This window comes from Perognathus longimembris, chromosome 6, assembly GCF_023159225.1.
Source record: "Perognathus longimembris pacificus isolate PPM17 chromosome 6, ASM2315922v1, whole genome shotgun sequence".
Classification (NCBI taxonomy): Eukaryota; Metazoa; Chordata; class Mammalia; order Rodentia; family Heteromyidae; genus Perognathus; species Perognathus longimembris.
The window spans coordinates 39,513,844-39,541,434 of record NC_063166.1 but is presented as its reverse complement, the minus strand read 5'-3'; the positions used below and the strand labels follow the sequence as shown (position 1 = coordinate 39,541,434).

At 35.5% G+C, this 27,591-nt stretch overlaps 1 protein-coding gene across 2 annotated transcripts; it reads left to right on the top strand.

The window, feature by feature from the left end:
• Positions 1–33: 33 nt before the first annotated feature.
• On the top strand, positions 34–27,079 carry Azi2 (5-azacytidine induced 2). Of its 2 annotated transcripts, XM_048348581.1 has the most exons (9): positions 34–393; positions 2,773–2,852; positions 8,148–8,368; positions 9,843–9,968; positions 10,413–10,512; positions 11,532–11,680; positions 16,340–16,398; positions 23,457–23,575; positions 25,844–27,079. In XM_048348581.1, the coding sequence occupies exons 3-9, from the start codon at positions 8,153–8,155 to the stop codon at positions 26,254–26,256; spliced, it is 1,182 nt and encodes a 393-aa protein (XP_048204538.1). In that variant the 5' UTR covers positions 34–393; positions 2,773–2,852; positions 8,148–8,152; the 3' UTR covers positions 26,257–27,079. The 2 variants fall into 2 exon arrangements, with proteins under 2 accessions (XP_048204538.1, XP_048204537.1); XM_048348580.1 differs by lacking the exon at positions 2,773–2,852.
• Positions 27,080–27,591: the final 512 nt, after the last annotated feature.

Below are 27,591 nucleotides of genomic sequence, written 5' to 3'. Positions count from 1 at the left end.
ACGCTGCTCCACCCTTCCGGTCCCCGCCTGGCATCGCCCCTTCCGCGGCGCTCAGTTTGCCCCGCTCCGGACTGGCTAGCGCCGGCGGGCCTGGACCTGGGTAGCGGGCCCTCCTCTGCGGCAGCCCGGCTCCTCCGGTCGGCTGCCCGGCCCTCTGGTGAATCTCCGGGGCCGCCGCCCGCGGGCCGGGCCACGCCCTGGTCGTCGCCGCCACCGACATGGGAATCCTTCCGCGGCGCGCCGGGAGCGGCTGCCTACGCTGGGGAAGCCGCGGTGTCTGGCAGGAGACCGGAAGCCCGTGGTGACCTCCGGCGACCCGGCTTGCGTTCGGTCCGTTTCTAAACCCTGGGACTCGACCTCGGGCCTCTGGGCTGCGCGGCACCTGGCCTCCGGGTGAGTACCTCGCCCAGCCGCGGAGCAGGCGTTCCCGCTGCAGGCCTCACGGCCTGCCGCCCCCCTGCCCAGCCCGTCTCGCCCTGGGCGCCCCTGCCCTGTGCACCCCACACCCACCTGTTACCAGCCCTTCCTGCCTTCCTCTTCACTTTTCACCTCTGCTTCTCTCTGCGCTCTGATTTCCCGGGGCGTCATTAGTTTTTCCATCCACTGAAGAGACGCACGAACAGAAAAGAGGGACTCAGGACCAGGGCAGTACTTGCCTGGAATGCTGAGTCTCAATCCCCGGTACTTTTTTTAGGAATGGCAATGTGTACTCACCCTTGCTCCACTGGCTAAGCCGTGTTTCCCAGGCCTCTATTTGAGGTTTTCTTTCCTTTCTTTTTCTTTCAAGGAAGGGTAACACCTTTATCCTCTACACACAAGGAACCAAAATACTGGGAAGTGAGATCATATACCCATACAAACCTAAATTGCCCCAGTACCCTGAGGTATTCAAAGACATTGACCCTTAAACATAAGGAGCACTGTGTGTGTGCATGCGCATGTGGACCAGTCTAGGGGCTTGAAATCTGGCCTGGGCGCTGTACCTGAGCGTCCCACATTCCCAAGGCTAGTCCTCCACTACTTGAGCCAGCTTCACTTCCAGCGCTTTTTTGCTGGTTAATTGAAGATATGAGTCTCCAGGACTTTCCTTCCCCTTCCCCAGCTAACTTCCAGCCTCCTGCAGTGCAGATCTCAGCCCTCAAGGTATAAGCCACTAGCACCCAGCAAGCAGAACACACTTTTTTATTGGTAGAATTTTAAGTTGGATTGAGCAATGTCTGAAGGCATTATTATAATTCCGCTCCATTTCTTTCAAGACACTAATTGCCCAGTCTATTGTGGTTATGCCATCTTTCTTAAATTGTAAAGGTGGGTCATTCACACTGGATGGTTACAGAATAGTAATACCATATTACTAGTAAGTGATAAAAGTTTTATTCAGATGAAAGGTTTTACTATCAAAGCAAAATCCTAGTGTAATGGGAAATAGCACTGGATTCGATATGAGCACTAGGAACTCACACTGTTTGAGAGAGACTAATTACCTTTCTCTAAAATAAGGCTACTTACTTTCTGAGGAACCTAAGAACTGTGATAGATCTAAGATCAGCTACCTGACTGCATGTCTCAGTTATCCCACCTACAAATTAGGAAGGTTCTTGCCCACCTTAGAGGTTTTACAGATGGAATTTTTCTGAAGAGCAAATGAACTAGTTCCCCCACAAAGTGAAGCACACTGCGTAAAATATTTGATTAACATTAAAAACACAGAACACTGTCAAGATTATTAGTAAAAATAAGTTGAAGTATTTTTAATAGTCATAAAGTAATAGAACCAATGTAACTAGAATCTTGATAACACTAGCAACATTTAATGTGTAATAAGTGCTCAGTTGTCCAGCGATATATTACTTTAAGAGCAGAATTAAAAATACACTACTGTTCATACTCCGCTATCACTGAGAGTCTTAGTGATTTTCTACCACAAAAATGCATTTCTGGACGAAGGCAGGTAGTGATTCGAGATCATAAAAATGAAAGTGGCACTTTCATATGGCATGTTTGAGTACATTTTTGCATACTTATTACAGAGCATTGTATTGCTAAGATGCATAGAATAGGTGATAGTGTCTTGAAAAAACTGCATGTGATAATTTCTTTATAAACTTAAAGTCTATTCTTTCCTCTATTTTATTTTATTATCATGAAGCAAGGAAAGAGAAATAAATACTTGTTTACTTTCCTAAACTTAATCCTTTTTCCATTGTATTACAAGTGGATGAAGTAGGTTAAAAAATATTCTAGTCTCTAAAAGGTAAAAACTTGATGGGAATTCTGAAAAAGATTCACTTTTGGGGCAATGCAGAATAAAGGAAAGAGCCTACTGTATCAGCCTTGATTCAGTCTCCAGCTGTCATATAGAGCTGTGATAATAGGCAAAATTACTTTACTTTTGAGCCTCAGTTCTGTTAACTGTAGTAATAATAATTTTCTTGCCTACTTTAGTAGATGTGATAATGTGTATATTTTACCTTGTCACTTTCTGATAAAATTGAGAAATCCCTCCTGTTTGTTCAGGATGCTGATCTGTATTGGGATTACAATTTTCCTTCACCACATTTGAATGATACAGTTCAACTCTCATTTAAAGGTGGAGAATTTATGTCCATAGATGTGACATGAAGTAATCTTGAAGCACGTTATCTTGAAGCACATTAAAGTTGCTAGATTACAGTCTGCGTTTCTGAATCCCAGACCAGTGCTACCGTAGAGTTAGTTCTACCTTGCTCTAATAGTTAGGAAAATCACAATTCATTTTGTGTTGTTTTTCAGAACCATTGTATAAGGAAGATAGATTTAGAAGACAGCTTATTCACATCACAGCTTCGCCACTGTTTATTGTGTAGCAGTTGGTAAGATATTAAGATATTCATCTTTTTAAAAGAATTTGTAAATTAGGGTAGTACTACACACCTAAGAAATAGGAAAATGCCTGTAAAAATATTAGTGGTTGGTATTTGTCAAGTGATCAATTAAAGGCAAATAAAATGATGTTGAAAAATCTAAGAGAGTCCTATTCCTAGGAAAAAAGACCAATCTGGTATCAAAAGATATCTAGTGTACCAAACCCCCAGTATATATAACGTGAAGATGTGAGCCTCCTTAGTGCTGGTCACAGTGAAGACTCAAACTTAGGACATTTTTAAATACTTTTAGTTGGGCTGGGAATATGGCTTAGTGGTAGAGTGCTTGCCTTGCTTGAATGAAGCTCTGGGCTTGATTCCTCAGCACCACATAAAAAGAAAAAGCCATTAGTGGCCCTGTAACCCAAGTGGTAGAGTGTTAGCCTTAAGCAAAAAGAAGCCAGGGACAGTGCTATTACTCAGGCCCTGAGTCCAAGCCCCAGGAATGACAAAAAAAACCCCACAACTTTTAGTTAATAATTTTTGAACTTTTTAAAAAACTTATTTATGTCTCCCCTTATTTTCAGGTATTAATGTTGTCTTTTCTCACCAACTTATTTAACAATTTATGCTCGTTTGTAGATGATAAAAGAATTCTAATTGTAATTATGTAGATAAGGAACTTAAAATTACTTTATGCACTTGGATATTCTGATTTACTTAGATCATCAGTGGAACTAAGTAACCACATAATTTGTTCTTTTCATTGTTTTTCCTTAATCCAGCACCCAGTGTTCCAGAGGCAAGTATGCTATCATTTGAGCCACTCCTCAAGCCCTTTAGTTTGTAAGCTTGTTAACTTTACCCCAGCTGACCCCAAATCTGCAATTTTCTTCTGCCTCTAAGTAGCTAGAATTACAGACCTGTGATTCTGAGGCAGTGGTCCACATTTAATTTTGTCCAACACTGAATTAGGATGTCTTCAGCTTTTTAGAACATTCTTTGAAAAGCCAAATTTCTTTGTGGCACATTGCTGTGAAATGTATTTCTTATTAATTTTCATGACAGAAACTCACTTGAGCTTGTCTTTGGGCAGTGTTTTGATAACTGTGATGTTACTGTCTAGAAAATATTTGTATCTTGGGGCTGGGAATGTGGCTTAGTGGATAGAGTGCTTACCTTGCATGCATGGAGCCATGTGTTTGATATCTCAGTACCACATTAACAGAAAAGGCCAAAAGTGGCTCTGTGGCTCAAGTGGTAGAACGCTAGCCTTTAGCAAAAGAAGCTCAGGGACAGTGCCCAGGCCCTTCATTCAAGCCCCAGGACTGAAAAAAAAGACAAGAAAAGAGAAATATATTTGGGGAGGAGCGGGTATCTGGAGATCCAATCCATATTTCACATATTGCACATCTTAGACAAATGCTCTACCTCAGAGCCACAACTTCAGCATTGTAACTTTCAGTGACTGCATTTTGGGACACTCATTGTTTAAAGATTAATAGAAACAAATATTTGTTACTTTAAGAAAATTTAAATTATAGTAAATAAGAGATTTTTCATATGCCAAAATATTAGGAGTACCTTGATTTAGTTCGTTATATATAGTAATAGCCAGTTATACTTTTACACTTTATCCAGAAAATCAAACATCTTGACCACTTGATTGGATATCTGTATAGAAACATTTTATTGTAACAAAAGTATATAAATGGCTATTTTGTTATGAGGTGGACTACTGCTACAGTAGCTCCCTTTTCTTCTCTGTAAAAATAAGTTTAGAAAGGAAAGAAAGCTTAAGTAATAAAACCATAGGCTATACATAGCCTACATGATTACTTTGCTGGCAGTTTTCAGTATGCTAATACATAATAATGTGGTATCTGGGGCTGGGAAAGTGGCTTACTAGTAGAGTGCTTGCCTAGAATGCACGAAGCCCTGGGTTTGATTCCTCAGCACCACATAAACAGGAAAAGCCCTGTGGCTCAAGAGGTAGAGTGCTAGCCTTGAGCAAAAATAAGCCAGGGACAGTGCTCAGGCCCTGAGTCCCAAGCCCCAGGACTGACAAAAAACACAAAAAAGTAATAATAATGGGGTATCTGCCTTTTATTATTTGGATACTTTCTAAGATCTTTCTCTACATGACCCTGCAGCTGTTAAGCTCAAGAGGTTGGATTTGCATACAGTAATAGTACACATTTATTCATATTAATATCATATCTAATATGGGGACTATATTACTTGTTAAACTAGTCTGACTTGTAAAACTCTAGAAGCCATCTACTTTGAAGGTATTTTCTCTGTATAGGTAAACCTTACCTGCTGCTACTTCTTGATAATTTTGCTTTATTGGAATAGCCCATATCTTCCTTTGGAAGGGAAATGGTAGTTTCCACTGGCAAGAATATAATTGGAATGATTCTTACTATATTGCAATAGAGTTGAATCCAGAGAAGGCAAAGTAAATTGCTGTAGAGGAAGAAGTCTTAAATATCTTCATTATTAGAAGAAAGTACAGTTTGTTACAAAAACATGAAAATATGCCACTTTATTTGGACTATAGCATAGTTCATTTTTGTTCTTGGCTTTGTTGACAAACTGGGAAATACTCTATAATTTATGGTTAAGAGTTGTCATTTGGTTTAAAACTTTTCAATGTTGTTAATAAAGATTAAATGATAGGATTATCTACTTCACACTTAAAATATACAGTTATTTTAGCCTGTCTTTTCTATAATGTCACTTAAACACAAATCACTTCATCCTGTCTTATGTTGAAAGCAATTGGAAGTTTTTAACTATAAAATGACAAAAGCAGCCAGGTGCCAGTGGCTCATGCCTGTAATTGTAGCTACTTAGGAGGCTGAGATATGACAATTGAGGTTCAAAGTTAGCCTGGCAGGAAAATTCATAAGACTCTTATGTCTACTTTGTTACCAAAACAGCCAGAAGTCGAGCTGTGGCTCAAGTGGTAGAGTGCTAGACTTGAGCAAAAGAACTTAGGGACAGCATCTAGGCCCTGAGTTCAAGCCCTAGGACCAGCACAAGAAAAAAAGAATTAGAAAAGCAAAAATATAGTGAAAATAAACCATACAAATAAACTACAAACAAAATATTTTGTTAAGTATATCACCTGACCTAAAGCAGAACAAACTTTGTAGGCATCATCCAGTAAACCCGGCTGAATTTTTTTTTTTAAAGGAAGCAGAGTAAAATATGGATTAAATTTCCTCTTTACATTTTAATTATCTAACTATTTTACTTTGGAAGAGTTACTTAAATTCTTCAAACTCAATTTCTTCACCTATAAAGTTCTCAAAAGACTGATAATGAGTCATTAATTTTTTTTTTTTTTGCTTTTTTTTTTTTTGGCCAGTCCTGCGCCTTGGACTCAGGGCCCGAGCACCGTCCCTGGCTTCTTCCCGCTCAAGGCTAGCACTCTGCCACTTGAGCCACAGCGCCGCTTCTGGCCGTTTTCTGTATATGTGGTGCTGGGGAATCGAACCTAGGGCCTCGTGTATCCGAGGCAGGCACTCTTGCCACTAGGCTATATCCCCAGCCCGAGTCATTAATTTTTATTTCAAGCAAACAATAGTTTTCAGTAATCATGAATTGCTAATCTAACATGTGAAATTCTGTTGATAGCCTTTATTTAGGCTGTTATAATTAGTGTTTTCTTTTAAACTAAAAGAATATTGTGAAATATTTTTAGGGTCTCATATAATCAGCAGCCCTTACTTTATTTTTATTTTATTTATTTTATTTTAAAAGGTTTCAGCTAATCCTCCTTCCATAACATTTTTTTTTCCAGGAACTCTAAGGTGGAGAACTAATTCTGAATTTAATAACAAAAGCAGATGTAAAGAGCACGTATACTTTTTTTCTTTAAAAAAAATTAATAAAAGAGGGCTGGGAATATGGCCTAGTGGCAAGAGTGCTTGCCTCGTATATATGAGGCCCTGGGTTAGATTCCTCAGCACCACATATACAGAAAATGGCCAGAAGTGGCGCTGTGGCTCAAGTGGCAGAGTGCTAGCCTTGAGCAAAAAAGAAGCCAGGGACAGTGCTCAAGCCCTGAGTTCACGGCCTAGGACTGGCCAAAAAAAAAAAAAATGGCTGGGGATATGGCCTAGTGGCAAGAGCGCTTGCCTCGTATACTTGAAGCCCTAGGTTTGATTCCCCAGCACCACATATACAGAAAATGGCCAGAAGTGGCGCTGTAACTCAAGTGACAGAGTGCTAGCCTTGAGCAAAAAGAAGCCAGGGACAGTGCTCAGGCCCTGAGTCCAAGGCCCAGGACTGGCAAAAAAAAAGAGCTAGTATACTTTTTATTAACTAATAAGGTAATCGAAATCTAAGGTTTTGTGATCAGAATTTGATTAGAATTCCACTCTCCATTCTTCATTTACTAGTCAGTATTAAGAACCTCATAGGTAGTGATGAGGTAGGGACATAAAGATAAACAGACATAGTAGTCTCATGGAGCTTAGGTTTTACTAGCTTTCATTGGACAAATTATTTTACCTTTCTATGGCCTACATAATAAATGTAAGTGATTGTGATTCCTACCTTACTAAAGGGCTATAATATATTGTACAAAGTGAATCTCCAAACATTCATTTGTCCTTTATTGTGAGTATACAAACTTAAACAGTTATTAAGGGAAGATTATAGTTACATTAAAGGTTACATAATCTCTCCTAATTCTCCTTCCAGACATGAGAATGCTAAGTTTGATAAGGGAAAACACATGGGCATGAGATGTTCTTTCAGAGGAAAGGAGGGTATTCATGTGAAGCCATTATATATGTGTGTTTGTTTTCTTGTGGTGGTGGGGGTATGTGTGTTCGTTCTAGGCAAGTCTTCTCATCATACTTTTTATAAAATTTCATAGAGCTTTCTCATAGTAAATAATGTTTGCTGGAGGTGTGGCTCGAGTGACATAAGAACCAGGCCCTGAATTCAAGCTTCAATACTAGCATGAAAAAATGGATAGACAGACACACAGACTACTTTATAGCTGTCAGTCATTTAAAGTCCTTAAGCTTCTATGAGGTAATCTTATTATTTCCTAAGTTTATGAATAAAGTAAGGTAGAGATTTTAAACAGCTTTCTTTGAGTTATACAGGTAATAAGAGAACTTGGATAAGAACTCAGGTAACTCTGCTCTTAAGTATGCTGTGCTGCATCTAAAAGAAAACAGGAATATTTAATTGTTATGATATTCACAGTTTTCAAAGTTTCTTTTTTCTCGTTCATTGTTCAATGAGACATTTGTATTTTACACTTTTTCCTTTAAATAGCTGTCATGGATGCACTAGTTGAAGATGATATATGCATTCTTAATCATGAAAAGGCTCATAGGAGAGAGACAGTGACTCCAATCTCAATATATTCAGGAGATGAATCAGTTGCCTCACATTTTGCCCTGGTCACTGCATATGAAGACATCAAAAAGCGACTTAAGGATTCAGAGAAAGAAAACTCTTTCTTAAAGAAAAGAATAAGGTTTTTAGAAGAAAAGGTAATTTTCCTTCTGCTTTTACATTTTATGACAGAATAGTTCAAAATATCTAAAATTACAAATATTTTCTGTCCTCTCTTCTTCCATGGTTTTGTTAACTTTCAAACGACAAATCACTCTGTGATTTGCTAGGTAAATATTTGTAGAATAGAGTTTAATAACTTGGAAGGAGCTATATTCCAATTATTTTACATCCTTTTTTAAACTATGTAACCCTTATAGCTGTATGTACCTGATTCTGAAATTATGCATCTGTAAACAAATGACACACTAGCACAGGAGGATACTTCTAGATTAATTTAATGTTTAATAACATATTCTTCCATATTCTCTTTTATTCTTTCACACCTATAGTAGGAATGATGCTTTTTAACTAGTAATGTCATTTACTTTTTCATGGAGAATGTTATGGAACAGATGTACAAGGTAGCTGTTCCATTTTATTTATTGGACAGTCTTCTTTGATTCCCCATTGACTTTTGAATCTTAAATTTTAGTGTCTTGTTTTCTGCCACTAAATTAATTATTCTGAATTGAAAGAAAGACTTTAATATGTAACTTGATAGAGTTCAGTTAATGTAGGACAGAAGTAAAACTGGGTTTTTAAAATGGTCAAAATTTATTATTATTCATGTGAACTTTAATAATGACTAAGCAGATCTGAATATACTGAATAAATATGGAGAAGAAATTTGTAATATACTGGATAAAGTGAGAGAAGGTAACTTTTTGAAGCTTTAGTTAAGCTTTTTTAAAAAATGTAGTAGAAAAACAGGATTTAGCTATCTACTTTGTGACCAGTAGTTAGTTGTATACCAATTCTTGAGCATGTCTGTTCCTTAAAAATGTTCAGCCTGGCCAGGCACTGGTAGCTCATGCTTAAAATCATACATAGCTACACAGGCAGCTGATATCTGGGGATCACAGTTCAAAGTCAACCTGGACAAGAAAGCCTGAGAGACCCTTATCTTCAAATAACTATCAAAAAGCTCAAAGTGCCGCTGTGGCTCAACTGTTAGAGTGCTACTAGCCTTGAGCAAAAGAGCCCAGGGAGAGCACCCAGGCCCAGAGTTCAAGCCCAACCAGCACAAATTAAAAAAAGAAAGAAAAAGTTGAGTGTCATGTAACCAGATACCTTTTCTGATCATAGAAATCGGATACTATAGACTTGAAAAACACCAAAGCATTTCAAAAGAACTGGTATAATAACAGTGATTTGTCAAATACTGATGAACGCATGTAAGATACTGATTAAAAAGTATAAATATAGTTTAAAAGTCTTCTGTACATTCTTGCTTTGCTAATCAGTAGAGATTAGTTGAAGTAATCACTTAATTATAGGTTGCTTTCTCCCTGCATTACAGCAATTAAAGTAGGACTGGCTTATTAAAGGGGGATTTAATATTTTTCCTTGTGAAATACTTTCTAAAGTTTGTTTTTTGTTTTGTTTTATTTTCTAACTTCATACTATTAGCTTGTAGGAGCTAGACTGGATGAAGAAACCAGTTCTGTGGGACGAGAACAAGTAAACAAGGCTTATCATGCATATCGGGAAGTGTGCATTGATAGAGATAACTTGAAGAGCAAACTGGACAAAATGGTAAGTTGGTTTGAAAAGAATGAGACTTGTATATTAATTGAGTTTTCGCTTCACAAAGGGTTAAAATTAAGGAAATAATAGTTGTATTTATTAACCTACATATTTAAGGCAAAACACAATTTTCACTATTATGTTTGCAACTCATTTCCATATCAAAAAATATAATGATGTTTAGATATGTAAATACATCTAACATCACTAACTTACTTCGCAAAATCATGACATACTAGAAGTCGTAAATGTGTTAAAAAATAAAGCCAGTGAATATTAATGTCCTACGTTAGAAAAAAGAAAAAGATTAGTAAGAAATGGAACTCATTTTTATATCTTGTTTTTAAAGACTAGAATGAGGGTTTTGTTTTTAATGTTTACCTGAAAATGAAGATATAACAACAACCTACAGATTTTACTGAATGTAATTTGGCATTTTCCCTACTTAAATAGAATAAAGACAACTCTGAATCTTTGAAAATATTGAATGAACAGCTACAGTCTAAAGAAGTAGAACTCCTCCAGCTGAGAACAGAGGTGGAAACTCAGCAGGGTATGCCACTCACTTGTTATCAATTCTCACAGAATACTTGTCTCCATTGTGTATTATAGCTACACCATTACTGTCCTATTTTAAGTCCTATTTTTTGTTTTAGCCATGTGTTAATATTTCTGTTCTACTTTCACAGAGTATCAACATCCTTTAGCCTTTCCTTCCCTCCAAATTGTACTTTTCCTAGAGAATGCAATGGGATATATTCAGGGCTGTGATGTTTGTGATGATGTATAGACAGAGTGAAATCACATCCTTATGAAAACTTCTGCCCCACTGGTATATTCTGGCTGACCTCTCTTGAACAGTTGCCTAGTTAAGATATTATCACCCAGTGGTATCAGTTGTTCTTCCTCCTTTTCTTTCATAAATTCTTAAAAGGTGCAGATGACATGTTGATGTGAAAGAGTTGGGGGTACTAGACAATATTCTGTTCTCATAAATGTTCTTACCAGACAAGTAAAGAATAGGCATCTAAGAAACCTTTTGATAGAAAATTAATATGGGATCTCTTTCTATAATTGGCAGGGGCTTTTTGCCTATGGAAAATGCAAAGTAATAAGTTAAAGCAATATCCACGTAAATTGAGTTTCCATAATGGATTGTTTATGAACAAAATGGTTTCAGCACACATTTTTGGACTATTGATCAAATTCTGTACTATGATGATGCTGTTTATTCAATTCATTTAGCTTAGGAAAAATTGGTTATTAGTCTGTCAAGAATTTTTGTGTGTGCTGACAAAAATAGTACTTTTTAAAAAAATTCCAGACAGAAAAATTTTACCTAAATAAAAAATCAGAGGTGAGATGATTAATACATCCTAAAAGATCGCAAGTATCTTATTCTTATTGACATAGGTCTTTGAAAATACTGTTTCTTTTTTCAAAACTACTAATGGTTATACATGTTTTATATTTCTTCTTCTATTATCTACATTTTACCATCATTTTCAACCTTTCTCAAATTGTAATCACTGTAGAAAGCAGATAATAATTTTGATGTTCATCTCTTTGTAGTGATGAGGAATTTAAATCCACCGTCATCAAACTGGGAGGTAGAAAAGTTGAGCTGTGACCTGAAGATACATGGTTTGGAACAAGAGCTGGAATTGATGAGGAGAGAATATAACAATCTCAAACTAGAGCTACAGAAAGCCAAACAAATGGTACTACAAAATTATGCAATTCATTTTTCTTTTGCATCATATGTAGGGTATATAACTAAATCTTAAACCAAAGAGTTATCACCAATTATAGCAACTCAGGAAAGGAATAGTCTCATTTCCTGAATAACAAAAATCATTTGATCTTCCCCTTTAATCATTTGTTCTAAAAATTGATACTTTAGCCTGACCTCAAAAGTATATAATTTAAAAAGACTAATTTTTAAAAGGCTTATTAGGTTAATACTTTGTAGTTACTTGCTGGCCTAGATCTGGGGATCAAGGTTCAAGCTAGCCCAAGCAGAAAAGTCCATGAGACTCTTATCTCCAACTAACCACTAAAAAAAGCCAGAAGTAGAGCTGTAGCTCAAGTGGTAGAGTGCCAGCCTTGAGCAAAAAAGCTCAAGGACAGTACCTAGGCCCTGAGTTCAAGCCCCAGGACTAACACACACACGCGTTAAGTTATTACCATTGTCCTTTCAAACTTCCTTTCCTCTCTCCTCTTTTTTTTTAATGATTAAGTTTAAAGAATGTTGAGGTTTTAAAATTTCTCATTTTACATAGCTTAATAGTAGGATTAATTAGACATTAAAAGATTGATACTTTGGGAGCAGCTTTAACAGCTGAGAATTTAAGAATTGCCAAAATCCCAAAGTCAGCCAAGCTGCTGTAGATTACCTTAAAGTCATTGTCTTAAAACACATGGTGCTTCTTAGGTCCTCACCAGGAGTCTATTTACTAATACTGTACATTTGATTCTAAATAAACGTGGACATAAATTTTCAGATATCATTGTAAAGTGCTGTGATAAAAAAAAAAAATGATAGAGAAGCAAGAAGTATGAGAGCAGTATGCCAAATCGAAGATTTGAAATAGCTGTTCAAAGAAATTGAAAAGCTCAGTAGTCTGGTACAAATAAAATTTCTGTGTACTTACGTATTTCAAAGAAGTATAAACAGTTAAATAGTCCTCAGCTCAACCATTTTGTACACCAGAACATTCAAACATTCCACTATTCCACATTCCTCTGGATGTTGCCATGTAAAAAAGGAACAACTTCCCATACTTTCTGACTAGGACTGAACCTGATCCCCAGGTGTTCCTAGCTTGTACTTCTCAGAGGAAACCACTTGATAAGAGTAAGCTGTGTATATGAACTACACTAATTCATCTGCACTGGGCAATGAGAACTTGCTATATATAGAGCACCCGCGTGGGTCTGATAAAGGGGAAACGCTATTAAAATAACTGTTAATTTGTGATAGAGCCAACATGTTTTTTTTTTCTTATTTGATATCAAAAGTTGATTTTCTCAGCTTTGAACTTGTGGTCAGTTACGCAGTACCATTCTTCCAGATCTTGTCCCATAAGCCCAGTTGCCACGGCCACCAATTGGCCTCTTTAAAAGTATATGCTTGGGGGGCTGGGAATGTGGCTTAATGGTAGAGTGCTTGCCTCGTATACATGAAGCCCTGGGTTCGATTCCTCAGCACCAAATATATAGAAAAAGCCAGAAGTGTCACTGTAGCCGAAGTGGTAGAGTGCTAGCCTTGAGCAAATGAAGTCAAGGACAAGGCTCACGCCCTGAGTTCAAGCCCCAGGACTAGCAAAAAAAAATTTTTTTAAGCTGAAAAATATGTGTTTGGAAGATTTACCCCATGAAGCTCTAGATATTTTATCAATATGCACAGTCTGCCTGAAAAGAATTCATTTGACAGTTTTTATACACCACTCATGAACATTTCAATGTAGAGTAGGAAGCAATATCATGAACTCATGGAAATTTGGCTCATCCTTGTTTTGCTTATTTAACTGTAACATTTAGCTTTTTAGGGAACTTTCAGTGGTCATTAAGTACTTCTTTTTCCATAAAGGCTAAATTTGTGTATGTAACCCAATTCACATATTGTTCTCATATAAATAATTTTACAAAAAATAAAAACACTTTCCATTAGAGTAGTTTACATATACCTGTGTTGGAAGTTGTGGGTAGTTTTTTCTCTTTTCCACTAGGTGGTGCTAAGGAATAAGTTTGCATTTAATTTAAATTACTGTAAGCAACTGGATCTTGGTAGACAAAGCTTGCTTTTATATCACTTAATAGCACTTACCTGTACTGATAAAATTAATACTGAGCTGCATGACACTGGCTCAAGCTACTAGCACTAAGCCTCTTAGCTACTTAGAAAGCTGAGACATAGAGGACCGAGGTTTGAAGCCAGCCCAAGCAGTCCTCAATATTCTGTCTCATATTCATGCATATCAGACTGGAGGCATGGCTCAAGTAGCAAAGTGCCAGCCATGAGCAAAAAGCAGATTGAGAGCTCTAGGCCCTGAACTCAAGGCCCAGAACCAGCATTTTTAAAAAGTAATAATTGTAGATGTTATAAAGGAAGAATAATGAAAGGAAAAAAAGTATGATCTGGCCTTTTAGAGCCATTTATATCTAGTAGTGAGAGATTATGGAGTAAAAAATGTCAGTTAATGTAAAGAAATGAACTAAATAAAATAAAGAGTTGGCATGACAATTTATCAAGGATGTTAAAGAATCTGTACTTTTAAATTCTGTCTTGGAAATTTTTCTGGTTAGAATGCTGTTGCATGTAGGAATATGATGGAAGCCAGGTAGACATTCTTATTTATATAGCCATAGTTATAAATGTTTTTTAAGATGCTACTTTCTGTGAAACATACTCTATAATACATTCTGTATGTAATGCTGGTGTCCTTTGTTTTTTAATGTCAATGAACTAACTCCATGTTTGGTGTTAGTGAGGTTAGTTTCAGAAGCAGTTCTACTAGAAGTCATAAATTTTATGTATCCTCTAATATCCCAGCATTCAGAACAGGTGAATATAAGAATTAGGAACTCTAGAGCAAATAAGTAGATCACTTCACTGGATCAGTGGTACAAAAGTGGGTCTGAGGTCTCTAGCCCCTGTAGAGATTCACCATGTACTATTTGAGTTCAGTATAAACCTGTATAACTTGAACATTGTTTCCCATCAGTTTGCAGCCATGGGCCCTATTTGTGAAACTCGTATTGCACAAGGAAGCACTTGCCAAAAACTTGATTACTGGCCATGAACAGTCTTTAAATAAACAATCCCTTTGTGTTTATTGCTGATTTACATTAAATTTTCTAAAATGTAAGACAGGAGCTAGATAAAGACTTTCCTAGTCATACTCCCAGATTAAAATATATATATATATTTTGGCTTTAAAAGTGAACATTTCTGAGTCTTTACCTTCTATTTCCTGCATGAAGAGCAGGAAATGATTTCTTTTTTTAGTTCTTTCTAATGTAAACCTGATACTAAAGTAAATCCTTGTTGAAACTATCATAAAAAAAATAAACATTTCTTGCTTTGGTATTGGTAGCTTGTGCCTACAATCCTAGCCACTTAAGAGGTGGAGATTTTGAGGGTTATGGCTAGAGGCCAGTCTTAGCAGTTAAGTCCATAAAACTTTATCTCCAAAAGAATCAGCAAAAACCCAGGCTGGAGGCATAGCTCAAGTAGTAGAGCACAAGCTGAGCAAGCTGAAATGAACCCCTGAGATCAAAACTCCAAAAACAACAACAAAAAAAAAAACAACAAAAAACAGGAAAGTTGCCAATATATACATGTTTATATATACACCAAGGAAAATGCTTGTTAAATTAATGGTATGGAGAAACTAAAAGTGGTCTGAAAATATTTTTAAATGTATGAAAAACAGAAAAGAATGTATCTTCCTTATTAGTGGTAAATATCTCCAAGTCATGGGTGGGCCAGTTCAGTTTTTCTCTTTAGGGCAAAGAAGCAGTTTGTTAGGGTGGCAAATTAGAGAACCCTAACCACTTTAACTCTTACAATATGAAGGATTTTAGAGTACAGCATTATAGCATTAAAACATAATTTAAATTATATAAGGACAAAATAGTAAAATTAAATTCTGTCTTCTTAGCTATACTGGCCTTTCCTATCAGGAGAAATAGTGCCTATAGTGTTCATCTTAGATGAGAATACATTGTAATAACTTTTACATAGTTAACTTGTATGTTAGTCATTAAACACATTTTTTAAAGGTTATTTCTATTATACCTACAACCTAATCTACTGAAACTTAAACATATATAAGGACTTTATTAAATCCTTGCCACAACTAATATAAAGATATGAACCAAGAAATGGAAAAATCTTGATAATTTGTCAAACATTCTAAGTTGAATCTTAATGTGAAGTCTGCTTTTGTATTTGGAGGAAGAAGTAATTCATGGTGATTTTTTTTTTATTAAAAATCTGTAATCTGATTCAATTTTTGTTTTGTAACACAGAAACTGAAAATACCAAAAAAAATTCATTTTATAATTCATTCGATGTACATGAATATAGTAAATGTGTTCTAATTTTTGAATATATGCATTAGGTTGATGTGTTTTCTTAACTAGATTCTTAAGCACTTTACAAGTTCTTTTACATTAGAGCAATTTATGGATAAAGTAAAACATCAATGCTAAAACGGAATGTCATTTAGAAATATTTGGGATAGTGGCAATATTTCATTAAAATTGAGTTTGAAATTCATAGTTTTGTACTAAACATAGATGTGTATTCTGTAAAAGCTCAAATATCTGTGGTAATGTTACAATTTTAAACTTTATTTTTAAAACAAATGCAGGATTCATCTCAGGAAGACAATCAGAAGAATAGAGATTTCCAAAGACTAAGCATTTCCAGGTATGTACCATCTTCAATATTAAAATAGTATTTCTTCTTCAACAGTTTATTTTTTGTGAGTATCTAGATTGCTATTTTGATTTAACTTTTAAAACAAAGTATGTACCTACTGCTGGGTACTGCTGGCTCACACCTATAACCCTATCTACTCAGGAGGCGGAGATCTGAAGATCGTGGTTCAAAGCCAGCTGGGGTAGGAAAGTCAGTGAGACTCATCTCCAGTGAACCACCAGAAAACCAAAGTGGCACTGTGGCACAAGTGGTAGAGTGCTAGCCTTGAGTTGAAGAGCTCAGGGATAGCACCCAGGCCCAAAGTAAGAACCCCACAACTTGAGGGGGGGGTATGTACACTTTGGATGTTGATTATAATCTTTGACCATATTTGTTCAAAAAATAAGCAACAGATACATAATACCACAGATAGTAGTAGAAAGGTGTATATTGTGGTCTCAGATTTTCCAAACATTAAGTAATATTTTAAGTTTTAAAGAATTAACCAGTGGAAGCTTTTTGTAATAAACCCTATTTTATACATGGGGAATTACCCAGTTCCCTGTACACTAATATCCTTTTTTTCTTCAAGACAAACTTTGTAATCTTATTCTTTGGCAAAGCATGCATTTTAAGAGAACTTTTCCTTCTTAGCTGTCAAGATGTTCATGTATAAATTGCCTTAGATACCAATTTTTACTAAAAACTTAAGAGAAATGATCAATTAGGGTTAAGAGTTCATGTATAAATTGCCTTAAATACCAATTTTTACCAAAAACTTAAGAGAAATGATCAATTAGGGAAAACAATTTTAGGGACTGACACACAGATACTCTTAAAATGAGGTTCAAACATTTTTATAAAGTACTAATTGTAACTATTTAGGCTGGCCTTAGTCTCTGTTGCAACCATTCACCTTTTCTTTTTTCTTAAACATAATCTTGGTTAAAGTGATCTTTTCTCCTTTCAATCTAGGTTTCTCTATATTTACTTTTACTTGTCATTTTTATAAGCCAGTTCGTCATTTTTGCAAAGAATGAGGGAATCAGAATCAGTGGTTGAAATAAAGGGGCTGTATACAGTATGGGCTGTATACTGTATTAGTTATGCCTGGTGTAGAATAGGAATGGGCTTTCATTGATGGCAGATTACTTAATGTAGGTCATTTCTACTGAAAGTATCTTGAAAAGTTGCTTGCCTTAAAAAAATACCTTTGGCCTAGTGGCAAGAGTGCCTGCCTCATATACATGAGGCCTGGGTTCAATTCTCCAGCACCACATATACAGAAAATGGCCAGAAGTGGCGCTGTGGCTCAAGTGGCAGAGTGCTAGCCTTGAGCAAAAAGAAGCCAGGAACAGTGCTCAGGCCCTGAGTCCAAGCCCCAGGACTGGCCAAAAAAAAAATACCTTTGAAGACATAAGATGACAATACAGAGAACAGCTTTATAAAGAATTGCCTTAAATTGAGTCTAAAAGTTAGTTTGTGCTAAAACTATTGCAGAGGGTTTGGTATTAGGAAGAACAGCAAATAAAGCGTGTTCTGATAGTTACCAACTTGGTGCATATGTACTCTTGTGAATTTTCACAGATTTGTTTGTATTTATCTCAAGTAAACAGTGAGAACTGCAAAACTGATTAGGTAGGTTACTTCCTTATCAGGTATAAAACTTGTATCCAAATTTGTGGCCTGTCTTTGGTAAATGTTTTAGCCTCAGTCCTGTTTGTTTTCCTTCATCCTATCATATGCCTATTTTCAGTTTGGAGTGCTGTGTTTTATTAATTTTTGTAATTTACCTTATCTTTTTGGGGTTTTTTTGTTTTGTTTTTTGGTTTTGGTTTTGTTTTTTGTACTGGTGGCTGGACTCAGGGCTTCACACCTCTACCACATGAGCCACTTTCCCAGCTCTTTTTAAATTAGCTATTTCCAGAGATAGGGTCTCACTTCATGCCTGGGTTAGCCTTGGACCGCAGTCTTCCTGTTTGTGCCTCTCCCCATCCCATGTAGCTGGGATGGCAGGCACATAAGCTCAACCATTGATTGAGAGACAGGGGCTGGTAAACTTTTTGCTTCAGTAGACCTCAAACTTATTCCCTAATCTCTCCTCCCAAGTGCAGAGAATTGCAAGTTTGAGCCACCAGGCTAGTCCTCATTCATTTTTTAAATGGAATAATAAAGTTTACTGCATTAGGAAAAAGTACATGTTAGTATTTCCATAAAACTAATAACTAAAGGTGAAAGTATTTTAAAGAATTATTTGTAAACTCCTCTTTCTAAAAAATTTCCTATATCATATTGTCAGGCAAACAAGATAATACTAAATTATTTCCTTAACAGAAATCTTCCTTTTCTGTTTTTTTATTTTTGCCAGGTGTGTGGTTTTAATCAGGGCCTTGGTGCTGTCCCTGAGCTCTTTTGCTCAAGGCTAGTGCTGTACTACTTTGAGTCACAGCTCAACTTCCAGTTTTTGAGTGGTTAATTGGAGATGAGTCTCACTGGGACTTTTCTGCCCAGACTGCCTTCAAAATCAGATCCTCAGATGTCAGCCTCCTGGGTAGCAAGGATTATAGGTGTGAATGAGATTAATACTTTTAACTAGTGGATAATTATATGGTAGTCTGTGTTTAAAAAAAAAAATCAGTTAATCACGATAAGCCCAATCAGAAATGCTAGCCAATGTTCTGCATTGTTTTTTCATAATGGCTTTAGGTTGATCAGTTACATTTTTAGAACAAATTTAGGTATGGAATTACTGTACTTCTTTTGCCTTTTATCTTCAAATTTATGCTGTAGGGCTATATTGTAAAGGACATCTTAAAATGTAAGTTTCTAGTTAAGACTATGTAGATAGCTTAGTGTTTTAACTTCTTTGTATTACCGTAAGTGATGGAGAAATTTTCTAAGTTTAATGGGCATTTTAAAAATACAGAATAAAGCATATCTCCAGAGCTTACATCTGTAAGCCTAGCGACTAAGGAGGCTGAGGTGTGAGGATTGCAGTCTGAAATCAACCCAGGGAGGAGAGTCCATGAAACTCTCATCTCCAATTAATCACCAAAAAGCCGAAAGAGGGCTGTAGATTACGTGATACAATGCTCAGAGACAGTGCCCAAGCCCTGAGTTCAAACCCCACGACCACCACACACCAAAAAAAAAAAAAAGAGAGAATAAAAACAATATATAACATATATCAGAGAGTATATTACACATAATAGGGCTAAGTATGGTGTATTTGTAACTTTTTATTTTCAGTTGAAATACAAAATGATTACTTAATACACAGTCAAAAATAGTTGAAAGACACTTGTTTGGGGGAATCACAGTTGTCAAAATGATGTCTTTATAGCTCTTATCTAATAATATCCCATACCTTTATTTCTTTGGATGGAATGCAATGCTTTCCAAAAGGTGAAGAGAATTCTGTATAAAGTAAAAACTCAAGTATTTGTTTTTATTATACAAATAACATTCATTCCTATATAAAGAGTTGAATGTGTAGTATCATTTAAAAACTGGACTTTTAACAGTTGTATTCTATAACCTATAGATTGCAGAAATATTATATAATTATATAACACATTCTATAATCTAGATATTGCTTGTTTTATTAGCTAATATATATGTATTTTATATATTATATATTGTTGCCTATATAATTCCATGATTAGTTTCTATAATGAGACAACTAACCTTTCTTGAGAAGTAGAGAAACAAGATTCATAATGTTTAAGTTTGAGGTGGGAAATTTTATACTGGAGGACTGAGAAGCTCATGTTGTTGGCAGTCTACATAATCATAGGTGCTTGGCAAGTGGTCAATGACAATAAGAAAACTCTCCAAGGAGAGTGATCAGTCATTAGACAGGACAGATAAAAGCTACCTTTAAAAAATGACCTTGTAGATAAGAAGACTCCTAAACTGTCTACCTAGGTATACAATGAGTTTACCTACTTTGTCAAGTTGGTGTGAGCATGTAGATGAAGTGCCTAGCGCATAACAAATGCTCAATTATGATTATAGTTTTTAATTTGCACTATTCTAGTATTTATGTAAACATTATAAAGATTTTGCTGGTGTTCTTCGAGAAGTAGTTTCACAGTCCTAGTTGGTAAACTAGCAACTATCATCGTAGTTACAATCTATTGTCTCAAAAACCCTTGGGTAAAACACTCAGTAACTCACCAGGGTTTTGGTGAACCTCACTAAAAATTTTGTAACAACTTACCTTTTCAAATCGCAATTAATGGTAGCAAAAGTTCACTCAAGTAGACTAAATTTAAACTTTTTACACTCTTGCAATAGCATAGTACTTGAAGCTGTACAACAAGTAGCACTAACTACAGTTACTTTATTATCCACAAGAGGGAGAACTTACACTTTGTAATGTGTTAGGTATTTTTTTTTATTCAATTCAGGTGACAGTAAGGGCAGAAGAGAAAGATTCTGTGTCAATCTCAGTGACCTCATTTTTATCTTAATCTAATTTTTAAACCATTTTTCATTAAATTGGATTGGAAATGTATTTTTGGCTACTCTTTCAAAACAACTTTGCCATTTCCAAATTGCCAATAATACACTATTTTTAAGTAGCATTATTTGTACAAACCATGTATACGAACTAGCACATGTACAGAATTTATACTCATTCTCCTTAAACATGCTTACCATTGTACCAAAGAACCAACAATATTCTTTACATTAAGACAAATGTGAAATATTCATTTAACAATCATCTGAGAAGTTTACTTGTGAAGTAGTGGTGGTTAGCTAATTTCTGTTAAGAAATTATTTCACACCTGTCAAAACTCCCACAAAAGCCCTGTAATTTCTAATATACAAAAAGTTAACTGACATTTATAAGACTTCCACAAGCAGATTTTTCTCTAAAACATTGACTGTGCAACTACATTGAAGAATTACAATCTGAGCCAGTATTTTGACAAAAGGTGAACTTTAACCTTACATAATTCCAAGTATTTGTTTTTAAATACATCTATTACTTCTATAATGAGTATATTAGATTCAGACTTGCAAGAGTTATCCCTTTGAGGTATTTTGTTTATACCGAGACAAAAATTGAAGGGCTTTTACCCAAATGACCACAGACAAGGCCACATTAAAGCTACCCACACAAGTATGTTCACTGCAGCATTAATTACCATAGCTAAGATATGGAATCAGCCCAGATGCCCCTCAGTAGATGAATGGATCAAGAAAATGAAATACACACACACACACACACACACACACATACACACACACACACACAGTGGAATTCTATGCTTCTATCAGAAAGAATGGCATTGCTCCATTCGTAAAGAAACGGGAAGACTTGGGGAAAAAATCATATTAAGTGAAGTAAGCCAGACACATAGAAACATAGGCTCCATGGTTTCACTCATTTGTAATAGAATATGTCTATGATATTCTTAGAAGTGGATCACAGTGGGTCAATAGCAATGTGGAAATGAACATTGTTGGAAATGAACTTTAGAGTTGTACTTGTGGTAGGTGATGGGGGGGCTGTGAATAGAAGAGAGTGGGAGTAACACTTCAAAATGAAATGTACTCTACATTAGTTATGTACCTGTAACCCCTCTGCAATAAAGTTTTAAAAAAAAAAATTGAAGGGACAGACTCCAGTGGCTCATGCCTATAATCCTAGCTACTCAGGAGGTTCAGATCTGAGGATTGTAGTTCAAAGCCAGACTGGGCAGGAAAGTCCATGAGACTTTTATATCCAATTAACCACCAGAAAACAGCACGTGGTGGCTCAAGTGGTAAAGCGCTAGCCTTTAACTGAAGAGCTCAGGGACAGTACTCAGACCCAGAGTTTAAGCCCCATCACCCCAGAATTTTTATTTTATTTTTAAAATTGGAGGGCTGGGAACATAGCTCAAATGTACTGTTTTCACAAAAACTAGCACGTTCAGGCCCTTCCATTTCTATAAAACTAAAATTCTCTGATAGGCAGTAATGGTTGTTCAGTGTTCTATGATCAGTTTAAAATGTTAATGTTTGCTGGGAATATGGCCTAGTGGCAAGAGTGCTTGCCTCATATACATGAAGCCCTGGGTTCGATTCCCCAGCACCACATATATATACAACGTCCAGAAGTTGCGCTGTGGCTCAAGTGGCAGAGTGCTAGCTTTGAGCAAAAAGAAGCCAGGGACAGTGCTCAGGCCCTGAGTCCAAGGCCCAGGACTGGCAAATAAATAAATAAATAAAAAGAAATAAAATTTTAATGTTTAATCTTTTATTTGTGCAAAACAATCTGAGAATATATGCTGAAAATTCATTTAATTGGCAATTAAGAACATAAGAAAACCATGAATATAAGAATGCTGTTGGAAAATACAACCTTTAAAAGTGTAGAAATAACAGAATTCCTTAGTGAGGTAAAATGCTTTTAATTAAAAATCTGAGAGGCATATTTTTGAAATTTTCATTTGTTTCATATAATCCTCCTGCTATAGCTTTTTTTCTCCTTATGAGGAAATCATCTGGCTCTCCATGTCTTGTGCTGTCTGTCATATCACATTGTTTAGAACCAACAATATGAGACAGCCCAGTCAAACATAAAGAATGTAATATATGAAACCTAAATTTTACTTTAATGTAGACTTGGCATATATATTCAGCAAACTGATACATCATTTCAGTTCACAATATCAAAATAATCAAAAAGATAAATAGAAAAAATTTAATCCATATATGAATGTAATTTTATTTTGGATCAGATTTGCAAAGAAAGAACATATTCCTTTCTGCTTAAGTTATATTGACACCACTGTACATTACAGACTTTAATCTTGGTTCTGAGAAGGGACCTGTAAGAAACTAAGCAAGAATATATTCATTATAATCTAATGTAGTTAATTGCTTGAAATCAGGACAATGTTCTTAGGTCTTTTCACTTAACGTAATTATCTTTCAGTTGTTTAATTTACATCATCATGAAACTAATTGCAACAGAAATATAAATCTGCTTATTTCTATTTTAAAGTTGCTCCAGTTTATCCTTAAGAGGATAAGCATTAACTTTTTAAAACAAAAACATTCTATTTTAGTGATAATATGCAACATACATACTGGGAATTGAAGAAAGAAATGTCTAATTTACATCTGGTGACTCAAGTACAAGCTGAGATACTAAGAAAACTGAGAACCCCAAGTGGAATCAAGAAAGGCAAGTCAAACTGTTGAAAGAGCAACTAGCTATCTTAACAAAATCTCATCAAATGAGTTTTCATTAGTGGAAGTGTGTATACAGTATGTTCACAGCCTTCCTATCCTCTGCTCTAGCTTCAGTCTCATGCTGGTCAACTTCACACGTAAAGGTGTTGCTGATGTGTTTTTTCTTCAATACTGTATTCTTTTTCCCTTGTGGCTTTTCTCAGCCAAGTGTTGCTTATGTGTGTAAGACTGAGGTGTTGTTTGTTCTAGTTGACCTTTTACCACAACTGCTCTGTATGTTTTTAAAAAGAAATGCCAAAAGCAATTGTTTCATCTCAGTGCTATAGAATACACCAAAGAAGTAACTTTTCAGCTGGTTTCCAAAACAATAACTGTGATTCATTTAGTTATTTGAATTTTTGTAAATTTTTTTCTAAAAACGATAGCTGATTTAGAAGACAGGCAAGGTGCATTCCTCTTCTACCTTTCAACCAAACAAAAATTTTCATTGCTTTGACTTTTATGTTTTACTGCTTAACTGACTAAACTTTTTATATTTTGTGTTTTCTAATAGTGGAGACTTGGCAAAGCTATATTTATGCCTTGGAGAATAATCAGGGCATTTGTACCTAGTATAACATAATATGTTTCTTTCTAATAATGTGTACCATAAATTTGAATGTCCTAACATTTACTGAAGAATTAAAATGAAACATGACTTTTTTTTTAAAAGTTAATGGTTACTAGCACTTCATATCATTTTATAGAGAGCACCAGGGAATCATTTTTTTTTTTAAGTTCTTCTCAGGACTAGAAAAAGTTGTACATTGGGTAGGAAATGTGAATTCAGAATTCCTTTCAGTTTCTGGAGAGTTGTGTTTAGCAAGCGTAGCTTAACATATAAACTTTGTCCTTGAGTTTTCCAGAAGTCAGAATTACATATGAATATATATGTATATACCTATTACTCTTACTTACATACACATATCAAATATATTTACATATACATATAAAATATATTTTTATATATACATGGATGGTAGAGATGAAGGGACAGCTAAGCTATTTTGGAGCACTACAAGGAACAAAAGAAAAGCTTTTCCAATAAACAGAAGTGAAAAAAAGAAAAGCTTTTCCAATAAACAGAAGTGGTTTGCCTTTATGTTCCTTTTTAGCTGGTTAATATAATAATGTATCTTATGATGCTTTGGATAATAAATCCAACAGAACATTTCCTTTGATAGTGACAAGTACAAATTCATTCCTTACCCAGGACTCCTTTTTTTGAGTAGATCAGTTTTCCCTGATCTATAAATTACTTTTGTCCATATCAGGCTACACATTACTTCCAGTTTTCCCTACCCTTATGGACTCTCCCAAAGAAAAAAGCAAACAAAATAAAACCACACTATTTTATTTTATAGTTGTATTTCTTTCTTCTAAAATTCTACAGGCAAGCCTTTTACTTAGCTATCCTTGGACTAACAATAAAAACTCCCTTTCTTCCCTGGTAGGTTGAGTTAGAAGTGCAAAGGAGACACACCCATATTAGCAATGTGCCGGCTGCAGCTAAACAAACAGCAGCTTTACAGCTGGCAATCTGTATTCTAAGCCATTGTGTATGAAGCACTATCATAAACACTGTCACTTTTCTTTGATCTATATTATGACCACAGCAGAATTTACATTTGCTATTCTAGGTATTTTACAGGAAATAAAATTTACAACTTATTTTAAGCTACCTCATCTGTAAAAGCCTTTGACTGTTGTCGCAAACATGATCATTTCTGAAAATTTTTACTTTCATAGACCCTCTTATAGATGGTTTGAACTTTAAAAAATAGTGTATATGTAGTATTTTTAATGAAAATATGCTAAAATCTTAACTTTATCCCCACTGGCATATAAATGATCTGTAAGCTTCCATAAGCCACCTGTAGTGTAGGGGAACAAGATCTGATAGTTTACTGGTTTACAACTTATTTAAATGTGTGATTCTTCATGTTATAGCAGTTCTATGACATAAGATAGGATTTGCACATCCACTTAACAGACAAATATCACCTGGAACACTTTGAGAGACTGAGCGTACGTAATTCAATGTTAGTAAATACCTGAATAGCACTCAGATCATCTGCCACTTACCTATAAGCCACAGTGCCCCCATTGAACATACTGATTTGTAAGGGTTACTTAAATTATCAGTGGAATGCTGTCATATTTTATAGTCATCAGTGCTATGCAAACTGACATTAGCCTTTCTTTTCTTTCTGTGGTTTAGCCTGTACTCCAGTGGGATGTGCTGAAGACCTTGGGAAAGATAGCACTAAATTATTTGTGACGAATTTCACTGCAACATACAAAAGACATCCCCCTCTCTCACCAAATGGCAAATCTATTGGTCATACTGTACTATCACCTTTACCAGGAGATATAAAAGTCTTATCAGAGAAAGCAGTTCTCCAATCATGGACAGATAATGAGAGATCCATTCCTAATGGTGATACAGAATTTCAGGAGCACAACTCTTATGGCAGAAATTCTCTAGAAGATAATTCTTGGGTTTTCCCAAGCCCACCTAAATCAAGTGAGACAACATTTGGGGACATGAAAAATAAAACTTTGCCTTTACCCAACCTTCCACCATTGCATTACCTGGATCAACATAACCAAAACTGCCTTTATAAGAATTAATTCTGAAGAGATTCATAATTTGATCACAAAGCCACTTTCAGTAGTTCTTTCAAGAGATTACTTAACAGACAAAATGGATTTTGACTAAAATTTTGCAACATTCTTCAATATGTATATTTGGACATACTGTATGATAAAATGTAGCTGATTTTCCTGTACTTTAGCTCCATATTCAAGAATCAAAGTATGATACTGTATAAAGTAATAAACCTAGGTGCTTCAGAAAGACACATCTGCCTTTAGTAGCAGTTCTAAAATTTTGCTTCTCTGATAAAAATGTCAAATACAAATTTCTAGACAGTTTTATGAAGTATGTGAAATGCTAAATACTAAAATGAAGCTTTTTAGAAGAAAAGCTGCATGCCAGATGAGATCTCATAAACAAGCAAATGGTACTGTGAATAGGTTCTATTTCTGTTGTTTATAATACATACAGATGTATAGTAGATAAAACAGGTTATATCTCTCCACATCTGTTTCAAATTTCTCTTAGTCACAAAGTGGAAAAAATTTCAGAATTACAATTTGAACTTAGATTTGAAATAACCACTGAAGCCAACTTAGTCCCCATTCGTTCAAGTCCTAAAATTAAAAAGATGATACAGTGTGACATGTGGATAAAGTAATATATAACCCACCACTCAATTAGAAGTAGTATATCACAGGTCACAGTATATAGTCTTTCAGTGGTCTATAATGAATAAATGTGTGTAATGGAATACATAATTTTCTACAAAGAGAATACAGCCACTTGTTATGTAGAACAGATAACTGAATGTAATATTTGAGAAAGCTATTTTTAATAAACTTACTTGTAAAACTATTTTGTACTGTATTGATACTGTTACAATCATGAAATGTCCTAAAATTCATTCTAACTAGCAAATCATCTGTAAATAAGGAAATAACATAGGATGGCTTCAAATGGAACCTTTCACAAATTCCTTCAGAGTAGACATATTAAGAGTATCAGTAATTATTTGATTCACACATTTGGGATATTCCTGGAATGTAGTGTTTAATATAGAGCTCGTATAGTTTCAACTCGAGTGATTTATCATATTACTGAAAAGCATACATAGGCCAAGTTTACTGTTCACCAGATACTGTTGTCTGTTATCTTCACCTATTCAGGCTTGTCTGTGATTAACTGAGTTGATACCAGGTGCCAGAACTTATTCTGACCAATGAACAAGCTGACTCTGGGGAGTACAGTCTACTGCCAAGTAAAAGAACAAAACCTAATATGCATAAAATAAGTAACAGATTCTAGGCATCAGCTGAAGGAAGCAAACACCTGTGTAAAAAAGCCGCAAAAACTATTTCTCATGTGGC

Excerpts from the sequence above, each read along its gene's own strand:
- Azi2 (XM_048348580.1), top strand. The coding sequence starts at position 8,153 with ATGGATGCACTAGTTGAAGATGATATATGCATTCTTAATCATGAAAAG. Across the intron at positions 16,399-23,456 it reads CAAAGACTAAGCATTTCCAG|TGATAATATGCAACATACAT; the intron begins GTATGTACCATC and ends ATTCTATTTTAG. Across the intron at positions 23,576-25,843 it reads CCCAAGTGGAATCAAGAAAG|CCTGTACTCCAGTGGGATGT; the intron begins GCAAGTCAAACT and ends TCTGTGGTTTAG.